Source organism: Arvicanthis niloticus, chromosome 20 (genome assembly GCF_011762505.2).
Source record: "Arvicanthis niloticus isolate mArvNil1 chromosome 20, mArvNil1.pat.X, whole genome shotgun sequence".
NCBI lineage: Eukaryota > Metazoa > Chordata > Mammalia > Rodentia > Muridae > Arvicanthis > Arvicanthis niloticus.
Window position 1 is genome coordinate 16,144,664 of NC_047677.1, and position 27,522 is coordinate 16,172,185.

Sequence of the window (27,522 nt, forward strand, 5' to 3'; positions counted from 1 at the left end):
TGATTATATTAGGATTTATTTGCTCTATTAAGCTATCTTTATTATCTCAACCTACCCTCATCATCCCTTGCTCTGAATTACTATTAACTGTTTATATAGCATGTAATTTTTCCATACTGATTTTAAATTGTTTTTTAAATACTAAAGTAATATATGCTTGCTACGAGAGAGAAGGAACTAAAAGTGCTACCTTAAGAGTTACCAGGCTGTGGGGGTCTGTGGCCAGAGAAGAGGGCCTTGACCGCTGCACGAGCCTGGAGAGCTCGGACTGCGAGTCTCTGGACAGCAGCAACAGTGGCTTCGGGCCGGAGGAAGACTCCTCATACCTGGATGGGGTGTCCTTGCCCGACTTTGAGCTGCTCAGTGACCCCGAGGATGAGCACCTGTGTGCCAACCTGATGCAGCTGCTACAGGAGAGCCTGTCTCAGGCGCGATTGGGCTCGCGGCGCCCTGAGCGCCTGCTGATGCCAAGCCAGCTGGTGAGCCAGGTGGGCAAGGAACTCCTGCGCCTGGCATACAGCGAGCCGTGCGGCCTGCGGGGGGCACTGCTGGACGTCTGTGTGGAGCAAGGCAAGAGCTGCCATAGCGTAGCTCAGCTGGCCCTCGACCCCAGCCTAGTGCCCACCTTTCAGTTGACCCTGGTGCTGCGTCTGGACTCTCGCCTCTGGCCCAAGATCCAGGGCCTGTTAAGTTCTGCCAACTCTTCCTTGGTCCCTGGTTACAGCCAGTCCCTGACGCTGAGCACTGGCTTCAGAGTCATCAAGAAGAAACTCTACAGCTCCGAGCAGCTGCTCATTGAAGAGTGTTGAACGACGTCCTGGGGGGGGGGGGGCAGTGCGCCCCGCCACCCCCAGTGGAGGCAAGGAATTTCTGTGGTGGAGACCCGCAGGCAAGGACTGCAGGACTGTCCCCTGTGTTAGAAAACTGACAATATCCACCTGAGGGGCGCAGAGCCAGGTGGGAGAAGGAAGTGTTTGTCCGGGAAGTCTCTAGGTCTCTAGGTTGAATGCAGGTGGCTCCCTGTTGGGGCACATGCCCTTCAGTACTGTAGCATGAAACAAAGGCTTAGGAGCGACACAGGCTTCTGGCTGGATGTGTATGTAGCATGTACCTTATTATTATTATTTTTTTTGTAATTACTGACAAGTTACAACAGCAGTCGTGGGCCAGAACCAGAAGGGCAGCTGGTCTGCACTGGCCTCTGCCTGGGCTGTGTGCCGCGGGGGGGGGGGGTCTCTGACACAGTTTGTGTATCTCCTGGTCTGAAAGGACCAAGCATGTTTGTCGTTTGTTTTGTACCTTGTTTTTTTTTGGGGGGTGGGGGGGAATCGGAGCTTCACTACTGACAGGTTTGAGGCAGCTTTCTTACAGACTGCATGAATGTAAGAGGAAGGGGGTGGGTGTTAGGATCATTTGGGACAAAATAGCGCCTGGGAGCTGCATCCAGCCCATCCCTGTGCCCATGTACTGGAGGATTGAACTGTGAGGGGATGGGGCTGAGGGGGGGGGGGGCTGGAACCCTCTCCCCCAGAGGGGTGCCACCCGGGTCTTCATCTAGAACTGTTTACATGAAGATACTCACGGTTCATGAATACACTTGATGTTCAAGTATTAAGACCTATGCAATATTTTTACTTTTCTAATAAACATGTTTGTTAAAACAAACAAACAAAAAAAAAAAAACAAAAACAAACAAACAAACAAAAAAAGAGTTACCAGGCTGGAGGAGGCCAGTCTGCAGGAGAGGGAAAGCCTTCCCTCCATGGCCCCTGGAAAAGATCAAGTACAAACAGGGGCAGAGAGCTATGAAAGACCATACACTGGGTGAGCCCGCAGCTTTCCTCAGCTCCCGGTCACTTCCATTCTGGGGAGAACTCTTTCCTTGTTTACTAAGAACTCACAGAAATCCACCTGCCTCTGCTTCCCATGTGCTAGGATTAAAGGAATGTGTCGCCAGAGCCTGGCCTAGGCCTGTTTTCTTATTTATAAAAATGTAGAACTTACTATACAGAATGGTAATTATAAAGTTATAGAGACTACAGGGAAATAGCCTTCAAAGACCATGCATAGATAGCTGTGTAATTACTTCTCTAAATTACTCTACAACATAGATGACAGCTCCAAACATTAAAAGGTACAGCAAGAGCTGTGCTTGCAACTGGGTGTGCTGGTGTTTGCCTAGAAGCCCAGCACTAAAGAAGGAAGGACAGGAGAGAGGAGTACAATAAATAAGGCCAGCTTGTTCTATAAAGTAAATTCCAGGCCTACTCGACATCAAATTAAACAAACAAACAAATAAAACCCCCAAATTTTGCAGATTTGTGTGTCCTTCCACACCTGGTCACTGTCTCCCTCCTCTAGGAGGCTGGAGTCGAATGGGAAGCTTCTGAGACCTTCCAATTTCTCTGACACAATCACAATATTAGTCTAGTTCCTCTGACAGTGAGGAATGCACGCACATGTGTATACTAGTACTTGGAGATGCTTTTATCAAACTGTATAGCCCACAAAAATATTATATAATCTATATATAAAATGCCATTAAGGTAGGACATAATAAGCATTCAGTAATGACTATAATAACAAACAATTCAAATAAAGAAAAATAATTCAAATGTAAACCCATTCCACCTGCCCTCCCAAAAACCCAACTATGGCTTATATTTTGGTTCTTGCAAATTTCCTAATTATCCTCCTGTTTAAAAAATGTGTGTGTGTTTGTGTGTATTTGGGGTGGGAGATGTTGGGATATAGTTCTGTGGCAGAACTCTTGAATTTATGAGGCCTTGGGTTGAATCCCTGGTAAACACACACACACACACACACACACACACACACACAGCTCACACGTTCATAACCTTCTGTAATTCCAGTTCTAGGGGACCCTGTTGCCCTCTTCTGACCTCCTCAGATACCAGGGATACATGTAGTAGTGTACACACATTCATACAACAAACACTCATACATACAAATCAATCTTAAGAAACAACCACCTATGACTGTATTCAAATATACTGTAGATTAAAAACATTTTATCAGCAGCTACACTGCTTATTAACATATTATCATACAATTGTGACTCTTAGTCACAATTTTGATGTATTCTTACTGTTTTCCTTGAACTCACTGAAACTCTTGAGAACATTTTCTACTTAAAAACAAACACCCGCTTTAATGCCAGAATAGTGTCAGACATACACCAAAAAAAAAAAAAAAAAAAAGATTTTTAAGAACTTAGTTTTAAAAGCACACTCATGTAATGACCAGATGAAATGGGGAGATGTTATGAGACTCAGAAAAATCCAATTCCCGACAATAAGTACTGTAGGAAAGGAAGAGAAGCACCATTTAGTTTCCTCAGAGCCAGTAAATACAAGCATTCCCTCTGACACTGCTGACATGCAGGAGTAAGGCGGCAGCAAGCTTCAGGAGGTCACGCACTTGCTGCTAAGCCTGCCGACCTAAGCTTCACCTGTGACCACAGGGCAGAGAGCCGGTTCATGCAAACTGTCTTCTGACTTCCACACGTGGGCCATGGCATAAGAGCATATGCACATACACACATAAAATAAATAGATGTAATTTTTAAAGTTTTTGTTAAAAAATAGATTATTATTTACTCAACATTTGAATCTTTGAATATTATGTTTCTTTAATTTCCAAAACTCAAAGAAGCCATCAAAGACTATTGCAGACTGGAAATAGCAAATGTTTGCCTTTTCAGTTTATCTTCTTTTTATTTTGGATGTTGTCTTACTATGCTGGCCTGGCTGGCCTGGGGCTCAGTACATAAATTAGGCTAGCCTTCAATTTATAGTCAACTGCCAGCCTTAGCCTCCCAGAGTCTGTGATTACAGGCACACACCACTCCACTCAGCTTAGGCACCTCTTTATCTGAGCAATTACTACTAAGAGAATAATAAAAGTATACTTAGTAACAACTCATTTCTTAGTATAAAGGGCAAACAAAATTCTAGTTTGGGTTCAAGTTCTTTTGTCTAGAAAATTTAGTTTTCTGTGTTAAACTGGTAAAGGAAACAAAATGGCTGGCTGAGGCCGACAGACTGGATCCGCTGTGTGGGCGATGTTTAGATTTCAGTGTAGGTTGACAAACTGTGCTCTCCCTGTGCTTGGACACAGCCTTCCATCCATACGCTCTCTAGATTGCGTCTACTCCTTACACAACAAAATGGTAGTTATAACATATTGTTTAGGAAATGACAAAAGTGTGTGTGTTCAGATAGAAGTCCCCCTCGGCAAAAGACGATTTTTTGTTTTTGAAACAGAGTCTCATGCAGTCCCAGCGAGCTTCAAGTCACCATTAGCTGAGGTGACCAAGGTTCTAGTTCCCCTTCCTATGCCTTCCAAGGCCGGGAGCACAGACATGCACCACCATGCCTTGCCTGTCAGGCAAACACTACCAACAGAGCCCCAGCCCCAGCTCCAGGTACCTTTGATGTCAGGTAGTTAACATGTTGCTATGGAACTGGACACGAAGGGAAAAGCAGGTTTAGAAACAGAAGAAATGTAATCAATTGTTGACAGTTGCCATTATTGAAGTGTAACATGTGTTTCTGACATGGGCATCTGCCAAAACCATTACTCTTTGCATCCTGCAATAGACTTTTAGTGCATGCACCACGGATAGCAAAACTCTGAACTACCAACTGACATGTGAAAGTTAGTAAAATGTCAGGGATGAGTTTGAAACGATTTTGTGCTTATTGGGAGAAATATAGGACTCGGAATTTTAAAATATCAGTAAAGTATTTAAATATTTTAAATCTATTTTGTAATACATATACAAAAAAGTTTTTAAATGCCCCCAAACTTACATTAGGCTGGGAGTGGTGGGGCAGGTGTGTAATATCAGCACTTGGAGGCAGAGCCAGAAGTGCAGGCAGGAGGGTCAAGAATGTAAGGCCTCCTCAGTGACACAGGGGATCTGAGGTAGGAGCAGAATGTATCACTGTCTCAGAAAAAGAATCTCAATGTTAGTTCGGATGCCCAGTTAGGTAAGTTCTTAAAGTCACTGTAGAATTGAGTGAGTTTACAATGTAAGAAATCAGTCCAGTGAAATGTAACCGTTTAAGCTGGTAAATACTGAATATGGAAATCATAAAAATACCTTTTAATTTTGCTTAAACACAACGGCTCTAACAACAATTTTTACATAATAACTTTAAAAGGGGAATCCGCAGACTTTAGAGTATGCATGGGCGACAAGCAAGTGGAAAAATCATTCTGCATGAGCTCAGTGGAGTTATACAATCTCAGCTTGATTTCTCAAAAGACAATTGAGGTCCCTTTTCTTGTGTGGTAAACAACTTGCTGTCTGACTTGTAATGCAATACCATATTTTGGTAGATTTCAAACATTCATAATCCACAGGAAAAATACTCAAGGCTCCTACACTATTTTTTAAAACCCACAATAGTACAGCCTTTCAGCCACAAAGCTCGAAGCCAGCTATAAAACCAGTACTTTTCCATTAGAGGTTCTTGTGGGGCGGGAAGAGGACTCTCAGCAGCACTCGGGAACACTAGGGTCTAAAATAAGATCACTGCAAGGAGTTACTACAACACTCACACTGCCAGCAGTGTCATGGCAACAATGAGCTAGCTACCTAGGAGAATGGCTGTTAACATTCAGAGCTAATCTTTAGTGCATTACTCATGGAAAGATACCAAATTTTCTTTTAGGTAGTGCATTAAAGGAACCACCTGACTTACTCTTTTAACGTAAAGACAAGCCTTTTCATATGCTGTATTTCTAGCGTCCTGACTGCAGGCAGTCAGTGTAATTTATGATGACAGCGATGGAAGCTACAGACCACAGTGAAACACGGACATGCACAAGGGTTCAAATACACTTCCAGGATGAGTCAGGGTTTAAGTAAAATTTTGATTTTACTTTTTAAAGGAAAAATAATTTAGTGATATATATTGATTGCTAATATCTTATTAAATATTTATTCAGACCATGTTGTATAATGGTGACAAGTCTCATGGCCCACTCTGAAATCTAGCTTCTCCTTAACTAGCTATGATGTCTTGGCCAAGTTATTTGATCTCTCTGGACATTTTCAATGTACAGAATGATGGTAATGCTTGTACAGTACGATGCTGTGAAGGCTGCTGACTCAGGACTGTAACTAGGTAAATGGGCTAAACACCAGGCTCAGCATACAATGTGCATTTTTTTCTCTACTCAAAAAATAATACATACTGTAGAAAATGATTTAAGGTATCTAGGTTCCGACTCTACACACATTAGAGTGAGCAGGAGAGAGTCGAGTCATCTGACCTGTGAGAATGACAGAGAGGACACAGAGCTCACACAGCACCGTGCACCAAGAGAGGGTGGTACAGAACCTCCCACCTCTCTCGGAGCACCTTTAAGCAATGTAACCTTTGTGTAGGTGCTTGGTTCTAAATCACATCGACCCTTCTGGGCTGAGCCAATTGTATGGGAAAGGGAAGGAGCTATCTGGGTCCCACTGGAGCACGCAACCCCTTATGGCAGGTCTGCTGGCCTCAGCAGGCTCATGAGCTGCATAGAACCTGTAATGTTAACTGTCATTGAGTAAGTAGACAGGGGGCTTCATCTGCTTTCTCATTAGTTAGCATACGAACCAGCACTTGCTGTCCTATACTGTGTCCCTGAAGACATAACTCAAAGCAAAATGTTCATAAGTGAAATATCAGATAACATGATCTGTGAGGAATCCAGTTTCCAGAGAATTAAAATATTTATAAAATCCTTATTCACAGTTTTTAGAAATGCTACCTCCTCTAGACAAAGAACCTGCAAGTAGCAAAAACAAACAAACAAACAAACAAACAAACAAACACCTTTCTGTTTCCTAGGGATTTGGGAAACCTGAGGGTACACTGTATCAGACGGATGACTTCCCAATGCCTTCCTCTGAACAAGGGGTCAAAATAGAATACTACAAGTTAACACTTGCTATGGCACTGTGCACGTCTCACCGCTGAGAGCAGAGGTGGGAGAAACTTAAGACACAGGACTTTGGTCAAGATGTGGCTAACTCTACAGCCTATGGTCTTGACAGTGACCCTCTACTGCTGTCCCTAGGCCCACAAACACAGCTATGGCTGCACATTTCTCAATGAGCACACGGTCGCCTGGATGATACATTCAGCTGCCTGCCAGCCTTAATGCTCGTGCCATGATGGCCTCCTAGATTGATACCGGAGTCCAGTGAGGGTGGATGCTACACTAGGGATTTTCTATCAATTCTAGGCAAAGTCCAACACTTATCCTGGGCCAGAAACCACCCATGACAGCAGACCATTAGTCTTAGGCAGGCTGTTTAGGAGCACAGAATTTAATGTTCACAATGCCGTTAGGAGTATTGACGTGAATACCATGGAGGATCCATTAAAATCAATTACATAAAAACGGAGTCTGTGCATTCCTAAAGCCCTGCTGGTCTGGACTTTGCCTCATTAGGGAGAAAATGGAATATGTTTACCATCTCACGGGTACTCAGAGCACGATCATGAGCCAGACTCACTTGTGGATGCTTCCATTTTCACTTACTTTTCAACACCACCATGTAAGTCTATGGATGTCATCACCACATTACCACCACCACCATCCTAGCTTTGAAGATAAGTAGAAATCCCACAGGTTTATCCCTAACTCTCTTTTCTAGAATCCACCATAGACAAAAGTCCAGCAGGTCCCCGGGTTCTCCCATAGCCATGACTGGTTGTTGACAGGCAGGATTCGTGCAAGCTCAGTGCACATAACCCCAGGTTGACTGAGTTGATCATTCCAATGACTGTGTCATACCCAGTGGTGACTCCTAACTTCTCCTTGGCTTCTAGCTCCTTCATTCTTTTCTCCATCCCATGATGCCCTCTGAGCAGAACTGAGGTGGTATAAAGAAATGTCTTAGGGCTGGGCACTCAACTATCACTTATTCTTAGCACCTTGAACCTCACGAGTCCCCTGAGTCCCTGTACTCACTCCATTTACCTCTGCCCCCAACCCGCTTCTGCAGCTCCCACAGAGTGGCGCAGGCCCATGTGCCTTGTGCCTTCTGCATCTGTCACAGTCTGACACAAGACCATGCACCTTGGCAACTCCACCTTTCATTTTTTCTAATCACATCACAAGACAAATAATAAAATGTCAATTCTTAGATGAAGAAACGGAGGCTCCAGTGGATAACTTATAAGCACATGGCTGCTACAAAAATTTCAATGTGATCTTTAAACCATTCTGAAATAATACTTTAACCTTCAAAGGAAAACCATGAATATTTAGGATGATACTTAGAAGTTAAAATAACCCATGGATAAGAAATATTTTTATTTTGTTTGTTTCAAGTATAGGCCCAAATTTTAAAAGGCAAATCAATGCCTTTTCTTTCCTACATCAAAAAACTCAACAAGCATGATGGCATACACCTCTAACCCCAATACCCTCACTCTGAAGGCCACTTTATGAAGGTCTGTGTGAGCTTGTGACAAACTGGTCTGTCCAGCAAGTTCCAGTGAGTTAAGGCTACACAGCTACACTGTGACACGCTGTCTCAAAACAAAACAAGACCCCAAACCTGTAAACATAGTATGTATTAGGCACACAATACATTTTGAATAAATGAGATAATATTTCAACAAGTTGAATAGAAAAATCTGCAGTCTCAATAAAATTTTAGTTTATTTTTTCATACTCTGTCATTAACCAAACAAAAGATAAATGTTAAATTTTATAATTTATCTGTCAATGCATCTCTCTTGTTAGATTTAAAACAAAAACACATACTTTTTAACTTGATATGTAATAGCTACCCAAACCCTGAGAATCGAGAACTTTGAGAGATTTTAGTCTATGACAACCTGCCTCCCTGACTGTAAATCAGCAGGGTTTTGAAAGGTGTCTCTTAGGTGTGGCCTTCAGCAGGGCTGAAAACATCACTCTACTACTATTTTGGAAGGCTCGGTCTTTATCACATGTTTCACTGTGTTTAGGCTATGAATAGCATTTGAAAATTTACTCAGTTATAATTATAGACGGTGAACACCTGCCAATGTGCTGGAAAATGAAATCATGCAAAATTAAAAGACAAGTGTGCAATGCTGTCAGATGCCAAGCGGTCAGCACGGCAAATGTGCGCTTTCTGTAAACTAAGATTCTAGTAAGACTGCTGAGCAGTACACACAGAACTGACAAATTATCATAGCCACATGGCTAATTATTTTTAAAGGATAAATATTTATCAGCTTGTTAGTTTAAACAGTTTTTAAGTGAAAAATACTAATTGAATACTGCTCACTAAGTGAATTCATATTTATTAAATGAATACATATTTAAGGTTAAGTTTGGTACTATACATCATAAAATTTACATTATAAACTTTTGTTTCTTAATCCTAATGAAACTCACTAAGTCCCACAGACACACACACACACAGAGAGACATGAAAGTGGGGGGTGGGCTGGTTGGAAACGGGAGGAGATGAGTAGGCATAAGAGGAGGACAAGAGATTGTAAGGGGTCACCAGGACTGAACTGTACTATACATATGAATGAAATGACATAAACACCATTACTATGCATAATTAATATATGATAATAAAAAAATACAATCAGACCAGTTAGATGGTGTCTTGTACACAGCTGACAAACTCAGTTTGATCTCCAGAACCCACAAGGAGAAGCAATGTGCACACAAGGTGTCCTGTGGCCTCACATGCAGCATAGCACCTCCCCCCAAATAAAGAAATGTAAAGTTTTTCTTTAAACATTATAAAGTAAACAATCTGTTCTCCTTTAGCATGTGTTAGATGCCTGTGAAGGAGCTGTGTGTCGGGGTGGAGGGCTGTGGCGCGTCCTCAAGGCCCTGAGTTAGATTCCAGAAGAAAGTTATAATTCTACAAAGTCCTCCTTTACCTTCTTGAGAGGAGCCATGTTCTGTCCCCAGAAGCAACATGGTGGCTGGCCACCATCCCTAACTTTACTTCCAAGGGATCTGACGTCCTCTTCTGGCCTCCCTGGGCACCAGTCACACATGTAGAACACACATGTAGTATGTGTGTGTGTGTGTATTACATATATGCACATATATATGCAAGCAAAACACAATACACAAAAATAATGTAAAATAAATAAATCTAATAAGTAAATGAAAAATGCTTTAAAATAAGGTAAAATTTAAATAAAATACAAAAACAAAACTAAAGTATCTAATCCTTCCAAGGTATTTCCGTATTCCTTGGCAATCCCTCAGATTGTTACAGTGCACAGTCATGAAACAGGCACAGTGTAAGAGAATGGGCAAAGTTTGTGCTGTAAATTTCACATGATTTTTCCTTTTTATAAACTCAAATTTTCCCCAATATATTTATACTTGAAAAGTATAGCACAAAATAAGTGATACTAAAATGCCAACTGGTAAACTCCAATAAATAATACCATAGTCATTCTACAGAAAACCCCGAAACATTCCGAGTGAGAAGAAGACAGTCACGCAGAGAGACTCTCGCCAGAGCTCTTCCCTCTGTGCGTCACCTGACAGGCAGGCGTGTGTTCAGGAGCAGCGGTGAGGCTGGAGACAGTAACCAACAGTAAGAAGGACAAGCATGAAATCTATGTCTATATTCCAGTCTCCTGCTGCCCTCCCAATCTGATGTCCGAGAACACCATCTATGCTGGTGCGACTGGGGTGAGCAGCGACTTCTTCAGGGTCATGAAACGTCTTCCTCATTTCATGTAATAAGAGTTACAAAGCCTGGGTCAAAATAAACCCCACACTGACCTCTACGAAAGACCCATTTACACAGTGTGGGGAAACAGACACAGATTAAGACTGGCGGGAAAGGCTGCTCCCCTCCCTGCAGACGGCCTCCCACTAGCGCAATCCCTCTTTTATGCTTTTTAATACGGTTCCCTTACCCAGCATCTACTCGGGCCCTTGGCAGATTCTAAGTCCCACCCATGTCTATGGCTTTTTCCAAACTATGCTAATTTGTACAACATAAATACTGCCTGTTTCTAAATATGAAAACTTTGTAATTATATATAACACTAAATAGTGCCTATCTAGGCAATGAACAATTCCTTATTACATTCAAGATACTACCAAAGAAAAGATTTCAAGAAATCTTTAGTCATGTCAATTATTAATTTATAATCTATTCAAGTAGTAAAAAGCTTTTGTAAATTTCTTACAGCTTATCAAAGGAAAATAAATGTACAGTAAACTGAAGAGCACGGCACACCTGTTTCATAACCTCCTTCATATCTGCACCACGGGCCGGCTCCATCTGTATCAGTGCAGTAGGGCAACTGGTGGTGCGGAGACCAAAATTCTAACTAAGCTAAACTGTTTCAAAGACTCTTCCACGAGGCCATGAAGAACCCATGACCTTAGACTGAGATTTGACATTCAACTGTTTAACATCCTATCTTCATACAAAACAGCACATACCATTTATAAACAAAACAATAACATTTTAAAACAGTGTGTTTCATGGTAGAGGCCATTTGAAGCACTGTAACAGGAATAAAATATATGAAATTCAAGAACTTTAAAAAAATGTATGGTTCTCATTTAAACTTTTCTGAAGGTAACAACAAAGGAAGAACATGGACAGGGTGTACTTATATTTTGTAAAGAGGACATGAGGGTAGATAAATAGATATGGTTCTATAAATAGATATGGTTCATCCTGTAAGCTGGAGAAAAACAGAAGACTGGGGGCTGAGAGTGTATCTTACTAATACAATATGTGCAAGACCCTGGGTAAAATCAACAGAACCAATATGAGGGAAGGAGGGAGGAAAGAATGGAGGGAAAGAGGGAGAGAGGGAGGGAGGGAGCTAGAGAGTTCTATCTAATTGGGCATGGTGGCACACATCTGTCATTCCAGCATTCCAGCAATCAGGAGCTTGATCTCCAAGAGTTCAAGGCCACCCTGGGATTCATAGCAAGACCAAGTTGGTTTTGATTTTTGTTTTATTTTGTTTTAAGTTCTCTATTTGGCCTCAAACCATTGAGGGGAGGGAGGACCAACTGGGTTCCATCAAAGTGAACTCAGAAGCTTGAGAGCAAATAATATTTCCCTCTTACGGACAGAAAGTGGTTAAGGGAGAAATGAAAGAAAACAATGAATGAGAAGCCAGCTGCAGAGCCTTCTGGGGAAGAGATGGAGTTCTCAGTGTATAAGATAATGAAACTGGGGATGTGTAAGAGGACGGCTTCTTGCACACCTAAGAGAGGAGCAAGAGTTGGGGCTATGTGTTTGACACACACTAACTTAAACTTCTGCTTCTTTCTACAGGGTGGTAAAAAGGAAAGCCAAGCAAAACTGCCAAATCTGCCAGGTGTGGAGGCCCACACATTTGATCCCAGCATTCAGGGGGCAGAAACAGGCAGATCTCTGAGTCTGAGGCCAGCCTGGTTTACTGAGCCAATTCCAGGGCAGCCAGGACTATACAGAGAAATCCTGTCTCAAAAACAAAATAAAACAAACCAACAAAAGACCAAATCTGCTTCTAGAATGTTCCTGCTCTGCTCTGTTATTCTAATTTATAGCCCCCATAGTAAGTGAATTAAATATACTTCTAATCTAATAAAGTCCAAATTACAAATAGACCAAATGCTGAATTATGAAGTCACGTCCAAATGCAGCAAGTTAAAGGCACCTCTGACTGCATATGGCTGCCTCCCATCTCCTTCCTTTCTCACCAACATCCATTTCGTTCAGTGATGGGAGGGGGTCTCCTGGTCCTTACAGCTGGAATGCTTATTAACCCAGACTAAAGTAAAAGGTCCAACTTCTTTGTCAATGACTGGCTTAGAAAGGCACATGGCCAGTGTGATCAACAGAGACCAAGGGAAAGTCTGTGGGAAGTCTCTGAGGCAGACACACAGGCAGGAGGATGCCTGCAGAATGAAAGCTGGGACGGCAGTGTGGCTAAGCCAACAAACTGTAGACAACTGATTGCAATGGAACTGTATTTATGAGAAGTTAGAACAAATAAAAAACTAGGTGTGTACATATATAGTAAACGTACATGTGCTACATGTTACTCAGTCGGATGTCAATGAGGAGCCATTAGTGTGTCATATGCAGCGCTTTAAGCTTTACTTCTTCCTCGGAGAGATACTCACACACAGTAAATGAAGTCCTCCCACCTCATTTAACAGGGTAGTTAACTACTGAATCTAAATCTACTACCATTTCTGTGTTAATTACTAGCAAGTTTATGTATTCTTCTCTCTTTATAATCTTTTGATCATATATGCATTTATATTTTACCTTAATTTTATTTACAGACATCAAGACTACAGCTCAGCAGTGACCGTGAGTGGCCCTGAGGCATATAAAGAGGTTAATGGGATTTCTTTTAGATTCAGCAAAAATGAGAAAGGGGACTTGCTGAAATGCAGTTGATACATTTCCTTGCTCTTCCAAGTACAGTGCTTGGTACACAGCAATTCTTGAAAATTTGTCAAACAGATGTTAATACATTGTTGATATGAAATCAACAAATTGAGAGCAGGTGATAAAAGGCTGTTGTCTACTGGTGTGCTAATTTTTATAGGTTTAGAGGTCATCTGGAATCGAGCCCACAGGTCTCCCGTGCTGACGAGTCCTGTGAGCTGACCACAGCAGTTAAGAGGCCTTTAGGAGCAGCTTCAGGGTCTTACATGGGACTCAGCCTCTGCTGCTGTTCAGCGAGTGACAGACAGCTCATGGAGCACTAGCTCCAGCTACAACTTCCATGAGAGGCCTGTCCCAGAGTGTGAGTGACGAGGGGCAGTGAGGCTGGAAAGGGATGTGGACAAACAGACGGACCGCAGCCGTGTTCAGGCTGCATGCTAGCATAATGGGGTCAGATATGCAGGGCAGGTAAACGGCTCTGCATCTATGCAGATGGACAGAGAGGTGACACCTGGGCTAAGTCTGGAGAAGTGAAGGAGAACCAGACAGTGGAAGCAGAGACACAAACTCATCAAGGGGTGATTTCTTTTTCGATGCTTAAGCTCATTCAATGTATAGAAAGAAAAACTATTTTTCTCCTAAATGGGACTACCAGTCATTATTCACTAAGTAATTGAAATCACAAATTCTGCCTTTATTTCATTTCGTACATCTATTTAAATGCCATAGCCCATGGATTCTAATACCTTGTTATCGCTCACATTCATTTCCTTTGTTCCTCCTCTGCTACATGGCAGCCCACTATTGTTTCTGCCACAGAACAACCGTGTAACTGATACGACACATCCACTCCTGACCCTGGAAACATATTCTCCATTTCCCAGAATGATCTTTGTAACACTAGCAATCATATTACCCTCTTGTTCAAAGCATCAGTGGCTCCCAGTGTCCTGGGCTAACACTTATATTTCTTACATTGGCCACAGTCCCTCTGGGCCCTGGGCCCTGCCTGGGAACAACCCAGTGTCTAGCATTCCAGTGCACCTCTTCTGTGCTAGGCACTGCACGGTGCTTTGCAGGCATCCTTCCATTTTATTCTCTTGGCAGCACTGTGAGGCAAGAACTACTAGGATCATCCCCATTTTGCTGATAAGGAAACTGGGTTGAAAAACAATATGGAGCTTACTCGTAGTTGTACAGATAATAAAGTATCTAAGCCAGGCCTGCCTGACTCCAGAGCACATGCTCTTCAATCCCACACTCCCCTCAAACAGTGAACTTCAACCATCCTAAATCACTGTCCAGTCTTAGAACTCAGTCACTCACTCTTGCCTTGAAGGCTTCATACAAACTATTTTCTAGGTCTAGAACTCTATGACAATTTCACTGTAGAATAATCATTCATAAGAAAAGTGTGGTGGTGTATATCCACAATACTAGCACCTAGCAGGCTGAGGCAGGAGATCCTGTCTCAAAATAAATGAATGAGTGGATGAATGCATGAAGGAATGACTAGTGACTCTCTTTTTAAAGGTGTTTGCTTCAAGGAACTCTCCCTTTACTTCTTTATGTCCTGTTTCCCTTTTGCAGAACATCCAAATTGTTACCACTGGTCCCCAGTGCTTGCTATGGTATTCACTATTTGTTGCTCAAATACATGCATGAATGAATGCTGTGGGGGAGAAACTCCATAAAATGGAAATTTCATCTTCACCAATTAATGTGAGACAGCAAGAAGGCGAATACATTGTTTATCCACTGGCTCTTTACTTAGTAGCTTCCACGTCACAGCCAATACTCTCAATACTTGAGAACTTAAGAGCCCTTCTGGGCAAGAGACTTATCAACATAAGCTTACTGAACAATATAAATCAAGTACCTCTTACAACAATGGCAACAGTAAAGATAATAGATGCCGAGCAGAGAAAGAAATGAAGGTCTATAGGAAGCCACTACACTACAGAGCACGGCGTCCTTCTGCAGAACAAATTCAGCTTGAGATATCCTTTACACAGTGTACTGCACTTGTGGAAGAGGAGAGGTGCATTCACTAGATATGTCGGCACTTTGCATGCCATTTCATCTCACAAAAGCTCTGCGTTCTTATCCTGATTTTATAGACAATCGAACACAAGGAAAGCCAAGGAACCTGCCCAAGGTCATTTAGTACATTGACAAGGAAGCACTTGAACCCAGGTCTGACTCTAGTGCATTTACTTACCACTGCTGCACATCTTTAACAGAGTACTCCCCAGACCCTGGACACTTTTACTGTCAATATCTCTTAACAAGTTAGATTAGTTTCCCACTCAGATGTAAATAAGCAGCGAGGTGAAGGCCAAGAAGAGATCAAGGTGAAGTAGACTAACAGCATGGGGAAGGCAAGCCTCTCCCAGGTCATGTACTAACATACAAGCCACAACAGTGTTGGATGTGCACAATGATGACTCACTCCTTAAGGAACAACACCACAGTAGCTACACAAAGGTCTAGAGAGATAGTTCCTTGTGTCCAAGGGACAGAATGCACATACATTGAAAATTAGCGCCTTCCTGTGAAATGAATTATAACTGATTCTAGAATGTTTGTAAGAAGTATTTGAAGACCTTAGCGGTTTAAGATAATTATTTTATGGCTATGATTGCTCCTCTTTTATTTAAGCCACTACAGAAAACTGTCATATCTTAAGACACTGTCCCTGAGCAGTCTTCATATGTATAAACATTTCTCCTACTCCTCCAAATTTTAACACACCTTCTAATAAAACAGGATAAAGTGACTGTAGGAAAAATGGCAGGAATTATAGTATTTTAAACCTTACTGCACTCACAATTTAAGTAGGTTTGTGTGTGAAAAGTGGAAAGAAACAATTTAAGGGAAAACAGAAAATAATTGAACAGCCAAGTAGTTTTCACCAAATGCCTTACCTGGATCCAACTTTTTTTTCTTTTTCTCCCCACAACCCTAAGGCAGGGTCTTGCCTTGCAGCCGTGTACTGACCTGGTATTCATTATGTAGCCAGGCTGGTCTCCAACTCCTGGTGGTATTATTCCTCAGCTTCCTGGGAGTACGGAGAGTAAGCTACTGAACGCCTAACTTTGGGTCCAACTTTAGAACCTGGACAAGTGTTACCTTCTTTATGACTTAGGTTGTTTTTTATTATTGTTTTCTAGTTCTATTTTAGGATGTTTTAAAAAATTAAAATCCTGTCTTTGTTGTTAAAGAGGCTGAAAAAGTTATCTTGCCTAAAAGAAAACGTTTCATGCAATTCCTCATTTTTGAGGCTTTCAGTGTGAAACTTTCCACAGAGAACACTGTAACAATGTGAAAAGCGCACTGGCTACACTTGGCAACAAACAGAAAGAAATACAAAGACTGGACTTGTAATTAACCAGACCTTTCATATATATTATATTCCACAGGCAATGCCATTTTCACTGAGAACACCATAAAAACAATTCCTGTTCATCTATTATTGAAAACCGGTTTTAGTTTAAACTGTTCCATTTGGACCCAACATTCAATGTTTTACAGAACCCTCTAATGCCTAGTGATGTCATATTAACAGCTAACTAGTTAGTTACCCCTTGGGAGCAAAATCGACATGAATAACTGCAAGCCAAATCACATCGACTAGTTAAGTTAATCTAAAAATGCTCTTACCTCGACGCTCTTCAGAATGAACTCGCTTCTCTCTCTCACATCTTTAAAGGGACATCTCTTAGAGAGCATAAGTAGATGAGCAAGAAGTTTATTCATCCCATCCAAAGAAACAGCATTTGAAAGCCCGTCTGAAGGTTGGTAAAGTGTCTCTTCCGCTGAACGAAGGTATTCGGTTTTTCTCAAAACGATCTGCCTAATGTTTTCCAGTGCTGTCTCTCTAGTAGTCGAGTCTCTACTGCACAGTCCCTCCCATCTCACTTCATTCTCTCCTTCAGCCATGACAATCGGGAGCTTTTTCTTTTTCGGTCTTTAGTCAGTTACCTTTCTTTCAGTATTCCCCTAAAGCAGTCCGTCTTTTTAAACAAACAAGCAAACACGAGAAACGTTTAAGAATAAAGTCAGAGAAATCCAGCCGTCATGGAAGAAGGCGTCTGGATGGCACTGGGAATCACACGTGCTTTTTAAAGTTGATGCTTTCAAATCAATCCACAAGGCGGATCTCCCAGGCACCCTCTTCCTACACGAAAGGACAATCTTCTGACAGAGACTGAAAAAGAACTTGGAAAGTTGCAATCTCACAGAGCTAGTTAGCAGGACAGGGAGTCCCGGGGAAGTGTTCTCTGTGTCGCGGGGTCAGCGGATATCCTCACGTTGTGGAGCTGTCAAATCCGTGCTTGGTCCTAAAAGGCTGGTAACAGTAGAAGGTTCTCCAGCCATTCGATTTTTATCTGTGCAGCGGCCGGTTCTCGAGCGTTCCCACCCCGCCCTCCTCCGACACCAGTCTCCGCCCCCCTCGGCTCCTCCTAGCGCCTCCGCAGGGCAGCGGGCGGGTGCTGGCCGGGCAAGCGGCAGACCCTGGCCCTTAGCTGCTGGGGCCCGAGGCTCCGGTGCTCCAGGGACCGCAGTATCCACCAGACTCTGTGTCAGCGGCGACGGAGGGCGGCGTCCCCGACCCTGCGGGCTCCTGTCTCCCGGGGTACGCTGATGCTTCTCTTACTCCTCCGTCCTCGCTCACCTCCGCCAAGCCCGAGGGCACCCCGCGACCCTGCAGCCATTGAGCCCGGGGCTGCGCCGCTGAAGCACAGGGCCCGAGGCACAGAGCCCGCCCCTTCGCGCAGCCCCGTCGGTGGGGCTCGGCCCAGAGGGCGGGAGCAGGGAGGGGAGACGGGGTCCTCACCCCCAACCCCTCCCCTGTCCCCGCCCGGGACCGCCGGGAGCCGCCCCTGCCCCGAGCCTGCCTCTCCGCCCAGGCACACGAGACCCGCAGAGGCAGCCATTGGAATCAGCCCCGCCCTCGGGCAGAGTACCTCCAGACCCCGAGTCCAGCGCGCGCCGCCGACTACGGCCGGCTGCTGCGCATGCGCGAAGCCGGGCAGGGCGCATGCGCTTTCCGCGGCGTTGTCCGTTCTTAACGTTCGGAGGCGCTGGCTTGAAGGAGAGGAAGGAAAAGTAAGGAGTACAGATGCCCGGAGATGTTTATTGCACACGAAAAAGCCGAACAAATAAAGGTGCTCTATAGTATTCCTAGTAGAAATGGGATATAATTGAAGATTAGCCTGAAAAATAGTGACAGCCAAGCCCCAGATTCAGTAGGCAGGGCGTCTTTGCGTTGGCTTTTGGGAAATGTAGTTGTAATGCTACCGACGCAATCTGTTTGCGACACAAACTACAAGTCCCAGATGCCACCGCGACACTTGTCTTTGCCCGCGAACCAACGGTTCTGGAGGCGGTGGTTAACTGGGAGCGCCCATCTGGTAAGCGTGGTACGCTTGGCTGTGACCCGTTCACTGAAAAATGTTTTTACTCTTGAAATTTTGGTTGCCGAAGCCATGAGGGATTGCTTTCTTCCAATCCAGAGTCTTTTCCCCCAGTGACTTGCCGGGAGAGAAATAGTGCAGGTGCCCAACACCTTTTGGTGGGTGACTGAGGCAAGGATTTGGGGATCATTGTTTGAAAGGTCGAGGAGCAGCAGCCTTAAGACAGGCAAGCTGGAAAGAAAAGAAAAATCAAAACACAAGCAGGACGCCGCTGTTTCCGCTGTCCTCTTGCACGTGAACCAGTGTTGACTAGGTCGATTAGGAATCCCTCGGTGATGCAACAGGGATGTGTTTTGTGCTGTGTTTGCTCAGTCAAATAGAATCCGAAGGAGATCTCTGAAAGCAAGTCTGTTTGGTGTGAGACTGAAAAGAACTCCCAATGTCCTTAGCTTTCAAGTCTTACAAGCTTGGAATGATACGGTCATTTTTCTAAAGGTGGTGTGAAGTTTTTTATACTTGAGAAAACTCAGGCTTGGAAGGTTTTTTAGTAGACTGGTAATATGATTAGATTTTAATCCTTTGTTTTACGGAGTAAATGTAGCCATAGAGTATTAAACAGGGGCAAGAGAGATGGTTCAGTAGTTAAGACTTGTTCTACACAGTACCTGAGTTCGATTCTCAGCCCCAATATGGCAGCTCATAGCCATTCATAATTTCAGGTCCAGAGGATCCAATGCCCACTTCTAACTTCAGCAGACACCAGGCATAAATCGGGTGCACAGGCATTCATGCAAACAATACTCTCATACATAAATCCAAAAATATTATAAAAAGTAATGAGGCTTTTAACATGTAGAAAAGTGTAACAATAACTTTTATTCACTTGATGTAATTGTTGTCTGGAGGCTTACTGTCTCCCTCTGTTAATCTAGGCCCAATCCTAGAAGTTTCTAGCTTCTGTAGAGGCCTAGAATGTGTTCAGCTTTTGAGACTAACTGCTGAATAAGCTCACCCTTTCTAGCTCTTTCTGAATTCTTGCTGGCTGGTTCAACTCAGCTGTTCTGGCTCAAACTCCTCTCCACACTGATTCAAACTGTCATCTCTTGCTTCTGACTGAATTGCTCTGCTTGGCTTCAAACTAATTCTAGCAATCTGTTCTAATCTTCTGGCTCCTTCTCTTTCTCTGGCTCAGCCTGTCATTACCTGTGTCTAGCTTGTTCTCTCTTCAACCTGTCTCCCAATAAAATGCTCCTGGTAAAACTGCCTCCTTCCTCTCTCCCTCTGTGCTGCCCCCTCTTCTGTTGCCCCTCTTTCCTGTCTCATGAGGGTTGTACAGATCCTTTTCTGTCAAATCTTTCTCTGATTCATCACTTTGCCTCTCAGTCATCACTTTCAAACATGGCTGCTTCCTTACAAACCAACTTTACCTTCATTGCTTGAGATTAAAGTAAGAGTATGTCTGTATTCTAACCATAGTAGCCATGTTTCTGGATTAAAATCCCTCTACAGAAGAGTGGAAAAGACATAATCCCTCATCTTATCAGAAAACTAATATGTAAAATACAGTTGTAATACTGTGTGATATTATTGGCTATAGGAACATGTAGCCCAGCCTTAGACAGTCAGGGAAGTCTTCATCCCAAGGAAAATGAGGCCAAAGGAATAGCATAAGGCTTCAGCCAACAAGCGCCTGCTGAGTGCCTGTTGTTCAGTAGGTCATCAGTGAGCTTGTACCTAAGATAGTAAATAATGGGGAGACATAGCAAAGGAAACACTGACAGCCAATTGGGAAGGAAGGAAAAGTGCTTGACTGTGGGAACAAGGCTTCCCTTTTCAGTCTGAGGAGGATCATTGCTGGACCATCTGTGCTGGGTCCCTGCCACCTCAGGACAGCTGTGAGAAGATGAGCTTGCAGGGTGGAGTCGCCCTTATTCAAAGACCTCCAATATTGAGAGGATCTTTTAGCCTAAAGCTGGTGTGTGTGTGTGTGGTGAGGGGGTAGGGTACAAAGAGGGTGAGTGACACAGACAATGGGCAGGAAGAGTCTGCACTGGGAGCTAGGGTGGTGTGGAGTTCTCTCTGCCTTGTTCTAGGTTGGCGTAATTCTCCAGAGTGTCACAGTTGACCAGGGACCGTGGGTTTAGTTTGGGAATTTGGGAGCATGGGATGTTTTGTGTGTTTTGGGACTTTTTTGTAGGCTCCTCCAGTTACCTTTCTTCAAGTTAATTTATATGCTTTGCATTCTTTGATGCAACAGTAGTTAATATTTGTAGCAGAACTAAAGAAAGGAAGAATTCTTGAAATCAAGGGCTATTGTGAGTTCTAAAGGTCATCCAATAGCAACTTAATCATCCAGGTGGAACTAAGGATTCACGAAGGACACAAGGTATGGGAAGAGGATACATGGAAGGACCGGTTCAGAGGCGGGTGTGAAGGCGGGAGTTTGAAGCCGGCCTGAGCAACGTACTGAGACCTTGTTTCACAGGAAACAAGACAGTAAAACAAAAGGAAGCATGACTGGCTGTCATGGAGAAATGTGTGTGTTGGTGTATGGGATAAAGAAGGCATCAGCAGATCGGCCACATGCCTTGGGAGATGGAAGAGAAACGAGGAAGATGTAGCTGTAGAGACAGTTTGAGGTTTCCTTGTAATGTTTTGATAATGGTTGTTGATTTTGCCAAAGGAGGTACACTCTGTGATGTTCAATGGATTTGAAGTTATCCACAAAGTGATTCTGAAGGAGCAGCCAGTGTAGAGGGACAGTGTGTCCTAGAAGCAAAATGAAGAGAGAGAAGAGGAAGAAATGGCTGTTAAATGCTGTTCTGGATGTAGTGACATAAGGACTAATTGACCACTGTGTGACTTTTAATAGAGGTTACAGAAGCCATTGCAAGGACTTGAGCTCCTGTATCTGTCCCACCCGCCTTCCCCCCAGGTTAAACCCTCCCCTATTCAAACATCAAAGTGGCTACCCACGATAATATTTTATATATTCAGACTGAAGCTAAGTTGTTATGTGACCTGAGAAATCGGAAACGAGGGAGTGAATTTCCCAAGCTAGCTATTAGGCGTGACAGTCATGTTCCCTCTGCTTTGAGGCCCTACTTTCTTCAGTCCTTCCAAATGGTAACATGAAGAAATCTGGTGTTAACCAGTTACTTTCTTTTGTTCTGTCCCATCTCTCTGTCCTGACCTCTGGTGGAAGGTAACTTTGAAGAGACCAGTCTGCTCTTGTTTCTGCTGTGTTTTAGCCTCCCTGGCTGGGAAACTAACCTCAGCTTATTAGATGGAATGAAGCCCTGCTCTGCTCCAGAGCTGAGAAGAAAGCTCATCTAAGCTTTTGTAAATTGCAGCTTTGTTGTTTGAAAGGTCGTTGGCCATCTTGATAAGATCAATTTGGGTGAAGAGTGCAAAAAGGCAGGTAGACTTTTTTTTTTTAACCAAAGGCAATAAGTCAAGACACAGAATCTCTGTCCTTATTTTCTTTGTCAAGATGAAGACTGCCTCATCTTGTCTGACTCATCTTCCTTTGAAGATCTTAGCTCAAATATTTCTTGCTCAGAGAAGTGCACCTGATTAGAGAAACAAATAAATGTGCTCTTATTTCAGCATGTATCTTGTGTTACAAATGCAGTCTTCAGTTAGAGTTTCCCATAATGTGATTAACACCTGGGTGGAGAAGGCTGAGCATCTGAGTGCACCCAGTGCCTGGGTCTGCTCAGTCTGGCAAAAGCTCAGTACATCGCCTGGGACCCAGTACACATCATTGATGTTCGATGTGTGTGCACACCTCGTTTGTAATCCCAGCACTCTGGAAACTGATACAGGATGGTCAGCAGTTCAAGACCAGCTTGAGTTACTAAGCAAGACCTTGTCTGGGAAGCAGGTGGCCAGGTGAATGAGCATGAAAACACTCATGGTATTTTCTACTTACAAAGGTACTGCGTATTGTTGGTGATAAAAGCTAGGCGGTTGGATGGAAGAAAGTGATGGAAGAATTTTAGAAAGAATACTTTTTATGAGCTACTAAGACATCTGCAGAGCAAACAGTTCTGTGACTCGGGTGGAACCAGCATCATACTAAGAACAGGCACATCCACAGATCTCAACTACATGATCACTTCTTCGGCCATTCTGTCTCTTTCCTTTCCTGACAACCTCTCAGATGTGCTTCATGTCAGAACTGATCCTCCTTGTATATTTAGTCCACTTATGGCTTCTTCCTCACATTTATCTTTGTATACTGTGTCATTGCTCATTGACCATAGTTTGTTTGAACCATGCAGCATTATAATACCATTTTTAAATACCAGCCAGCCATTGGCCTGATGCTGCAACAGCAGACCTACTCAATGTTTAAGCTCCAGGAAACAGTTGTTTTGTTTTTCTTTTTAGGGTGATTTTAATTAAAACAAGCTCCAAAGTCTTTGAACAGTAAAAACTAGCATGAATGTTAGTTGTATATCTTATTGGTGTGCAGTTGTTCCTTCAGTAGGAGCAAAGGCTTGAGTTGATGGCTATTTTTGGTTGTCACCTTGACTGCATCTGGAATTAACTAAAAACCCAAGCAACTGGGCACACCTCTGAGGGATTTGTAGTTAATTGGATCTTTTGAGGTTGGCAGACACCCTCAGTCTGAGCCACACCCTCTTATGGCAGCCTATATAAAGGATACGGAAGAAAGACACTTTTGCCTTGTGGGTGCTTGTCCTCAATCTCACTGGCATTAGAGCCTGCATTTTTGCGATTCCAATGACATATACTGAAGACTACCTGAGATATCCAGCCTTGTGGACTGAACAACTATTGGATTCTTGTACTTCTGCTGAGAGATATCATTTGTCAGACAAGCTGAAACAGCCTGTAAGCCACTCTCATAAATCATATGTGTGTGTGATATACATTTTAGAAGTTCTTACTGACGAGGATGCTAAGGCAAAACTTGATAGTCAATTAGCATGCTTTGAAATACCTACCAAGTAATAGCATATCAGTCTTCCTGCTAGTTATTTTTTTTATTCTGTAGGAAATTTGTACAAGAAACCATCATGTTGCCTCAGAACTTGGAGTCATCAGCAGAGATTAGGTATATTATGTGGTCACTTAATACTTTTAAGTCCTGGCCTCCTGAGTTGACTTTTTTCAGCTTCCATTCCTGTTTAATGGAAGTGTCTGGTTTAGACACATTCATATTGTAGGCTAGTCTGCCTGTGAGAAGATTTTGCATACATACACACATTGGGTTACTATATAATTGGTTCTTGAATGTCAAGGTATTTATGTGTGTTTACTTGAGACAGGGCTTGACATAAGGCCTAAGTTGGCCTTATTTGAGATCATCCAGCCTCATCCTCCTAGTATACCATAAAGTCTAGCAAAATAACATAGTTCCGACTGTTAGTAAAGTTTGTATGTCTGTGTGATGTTTGTTATGTGTATGTATTTCTGTGTGATGTGTTTATGTATGTTATGTGTTTGGTATGTTTATGTGTGTGTGCTTGTATGTATTCACTGTGTATATTTTTTGTGTTTATGTACATGTGTTTGGGTTTGTGTGGTATGTGCACTTGTGTTTTTGTATGTGTGTATCTGTGTGCTTGTGTGGTGTGTGTCTGTTATGTGTTTGGTGTGTATATTTATGTTTATATACATGTTTATTTGGGTGTGTTTGGATGTGGTACCATGCCTTGATCGCACAACCTTGTGCATGCTGCTGGGCAGCTCCAGTCCAGTGCATGGTTTGTCTTGTTTAGGTTTTTTTGTTTTGTTTTGTAGTTCTGGGGATTGAATCTATGACCTCAGCATGCTAGTTGAGCACTCTACTACCGAGTAAGACCCCAGCCCTCTTCATTTTTTCATTTTGGGACAAGGCTTTACTCATTCAGACTGAGCCTTGAGCTTAGCTAGGTGGAGGCCTGCCTGGGCATGTGAAAAGGATGCTGTGTGTGTCAGACTGTGTGTTGTAATACTGAGGCACCGGCAGTTTCAGAGCCAACTCCCATTGTTGCTGTGGTGAGCTGGTGCTGTGACACTCTGCTTGTGCTGCTCTGTGACACCACGCACGTCAAGCACACTTGTGGCCCCAGCTGCATGGGAGGCAGGAGCTGGAGGCCCTGTCTCAACAAATACTTTCTGTCACAGATTATTTACATATGAGCAGTCAGTCTCCCTAGTAAATCCTGCTTCACAGTAAAAGGTTACCTAGGAGAGGGAGGGAAAGAATGTGTTTATAGTACATTGCATACATGTATGAAATTGTCCAAAATTTAAAATTTAAGAAGTGGGCTTGTGTTTGTAGCCTACTTTTCACTTTGTATGATACACTCAGCCCACAGTAAGTGTTACACGGGAATAGTAAGTGTTACACGGGAATCTGCCCATTTGTGCCATTGAGCTTATGGTCAACAGTAGTATTTTTTTGTTGGAGGAAGTCAAAAGTTATATGACATGGGGCTTGGTGTCCCTTAAAATTGTTTAAGAATTAACTATATAGTGATTTCCCCCACACCCCAGTATGTCAAAAGATACATTTTCAACAAATTTAGAGAAATTAGCTAGCATTTATTTGTGATTCACAAAGCGGGTAAAATACTGCAAAAGTGATTGTGAAAGAACTGGATTTTCAATAAAGTGTCTTGAGTGGCAGCAAGGAAACAAAACCTCAGGTGTCACCTCGAGGGTGGCAGCAGATGAGACCTCCTTACCCAAGACATACTCTCTTGGCAGAAGAGTTTGCTCATCTTGAGAGTACATGGTAGTTAAAAAATAAAGCTGTTGTAAAGTGACCAGGTAGAGAACCTTTGTGGACATGTTTTCAGCTCACGGCTGGTTCACACAGCAACCCTATATTTAATTTATAACAAACTCAGAGCTGCTGCAAAGTATTTGCATTTTATATTCCTGCCCACAGAGTTTCTGTGGCTCCACATCGTTAAGTCCCCCAGTCCCTTGTAGCACTGGGCTGTTCACTGCGCCTGTTTCCACCTGAGTGTCATCGGCAAGCTGTCTGAAGACCCTTTGCTTCCTTTATAGCTGGCTGTGTGTTTTGTTGCTTAGAGTTTTGGGCCCTGGGAGCGTGTTCTTGCCAACGTTTTCCCTTTGTCTGGCTCATCTTTCATGTTTATAATGCTTTCCTTTGTAGTTTCAATGAACTCCGGCTTAACAGTTCTTATATCTTTCATGCATCATGTTTTTAGTGTTGCATCTAAAATGTTATCTTCATACCTAAAGTCAACTAGATTTTCTGTTATTGTCTACAAATTTTAAAGTTTAGTGTTTTACTTGAAGGTCTGCGATACTTTTTGAGAGACTATAAATTTATTCTTGGATATATTAACGTCTCTACTGGATCTGAATTATTATTTGGATCATTAAATAGTAAATGACACACACAGCATCCTTTTCACATGCCCAGACAGGCCTCCACCTAGCTAAGCTCGAGGCTCAGTCTGAATGAGTAAAGCCTTGTCCCAAAATGAAAAAATGAAGAGGGTTGGGGTCTTTCTCAGTAGCAGAGTGCTCAGTCTAAAAACGAAAGGCAAAGTTCAGACCCAGTTTATCAGCCCCTTGGAACTGAATTAAGTGTCATCCTTTAAAACTGTACACTGGCAAAGAGGCTTGAGGTCAGTATTACATTCATCTGGAGCACTGGGGCCAGGACTCAGGGTTTCTGTCAGAGCACCGTTCTGTCACCTGCTGCTAACTGGCAGGTAGCTTGTGCCTCCAGTCAGCTTTAGTCAGGCATTTCCTTCAGTGTGGAATGTAACTTCCTAGTATCTAGCTCCCTGCTGCTATGTGGTTTCCCGCTTTGTCGTGGAGGTTTATAAAAGTCTACCCATGGCCTCCCCACATTGCCTGTTATTTTTTAGTAAACAGTTTTACTTCAAAATGCTTCCTTGGTTTTTCATCTTCAGACTTACTGAAAACTGTCTTGTCAGTGTCAGCCAAGTTGTGTGTTCATGCATGCATGTGTGTCTGTGTATATTGTACAGATGAATCATAAATCAACTCTTAGATTTTAATTCTTTAGCAGTATCAATTTCAAGAGTTTCAAATGGCTTCTTTCAGAGTGCCGCCATGGACGCCGGTCTCAGCGCCATCTCTGTTCGTGTTGTTTGCTTCCATCACTAGAAATAAATTAATATTTCACAGTCACACACGTAGGCTCCCACAGTCATAGTCGTACTGTTTTCTCCGTACTTTTGTGTCTCTTTGGTGTTTCCAAATTCCTCTAGTTTCCTTTGGATGTGTATCTAAATACCTGTTCCTGGCATACGTTAATAGATAGAATTTTTGAAAACAGTGTTGTTAAATCTGTCTTCATTTCACCTTTCTGGAAAGAATTATTTACCAACTATAGCATATACGAAGAATTTCTAACAGGTTTTATAAATTTGTCTTACTGCTGGCTTTATTCTTTTATTGTTTTTCTTACATACAAGTGTACCCATTTAGTAATATTTGTTCGTAGAAATTTAACTAATATACCTAAAAGATGCAGGAGCTGAGGTAAAAACCTGTTAGCTCAATGAGGTAATTTTATTTTCTTGACTGATTCTACACCTAAATTGCTAGCTCTTTAGACATCTTTTTCCATCTGTGTCATACTACCGACCTAGTCTACCTTTCTCTTGAGCTCCTCCAGACCCACAAGAGCTCCTAAGCACTCTTTCTTAGAAT

At 42.8% G+C, this 27,522-nt stretch overlaps 2 protein-coding genes and 1 pseudogene across 21 annotated transcripts in view; 2 read left to right on the plus strand and 1 right to left on the minus strand.

Annotated features, from left to right (window-relative positions):
• The window catches only part of LOC117724652 (DNA damage-inducible transcript 4 protein pseudogene), a 34,650-nt pseudogene extending 33,800 nt beyond the window's left edge, over nt 1–850 (plus strand).
• Nucleotides 1–17,912, minus strand: part of Sesn1 (sestrin 1) — an 88,726-nt gene extending 70,814 nt beyond the window's left edge. The window contains exon 1 of the mRNA XM_034524029.2: nt 17,087–17,912. Within this exon, the coding sequence (XP_034379920.1) occupies nt 17,087–17,365 (279 nt within the window). The 5' untranslated portion in view covers nt 17,366–17,912. The remainder of the gene's footprint in view (nt 1–17,086) is intronic.
• A 13-nt stretch (nt 17,913–17,925) lies between these two features.
• Nucleotides 17,926–27,522, plus strand: part of Cep57l1 (centrosomal protein 57 like 1) — a 74,290-nt gene continuing 64,693 nt past the window's right edge. For 4 of the 20 annotated variants that reach the window (XM_034524871.2, XM_034524873.2, XM_076916978.1 and 1 more), the window contains exon 1: nt 18,766–18,840. In XM_034524871.2, the coding sequence (XP_034380762.1) occupies nt 18,766–18,840 (75 nt within the window). Of the gene's footprint in view, nt 18,063–18,477; nt 18,595–18,765; nt 18,841–27,522 lie in introns of those variants that run through there. The other 16 variants (XM_076916964.1, XM_076916969.1, XM_076916970.1 and 13 more) reach the window with 12 other exon arrangements.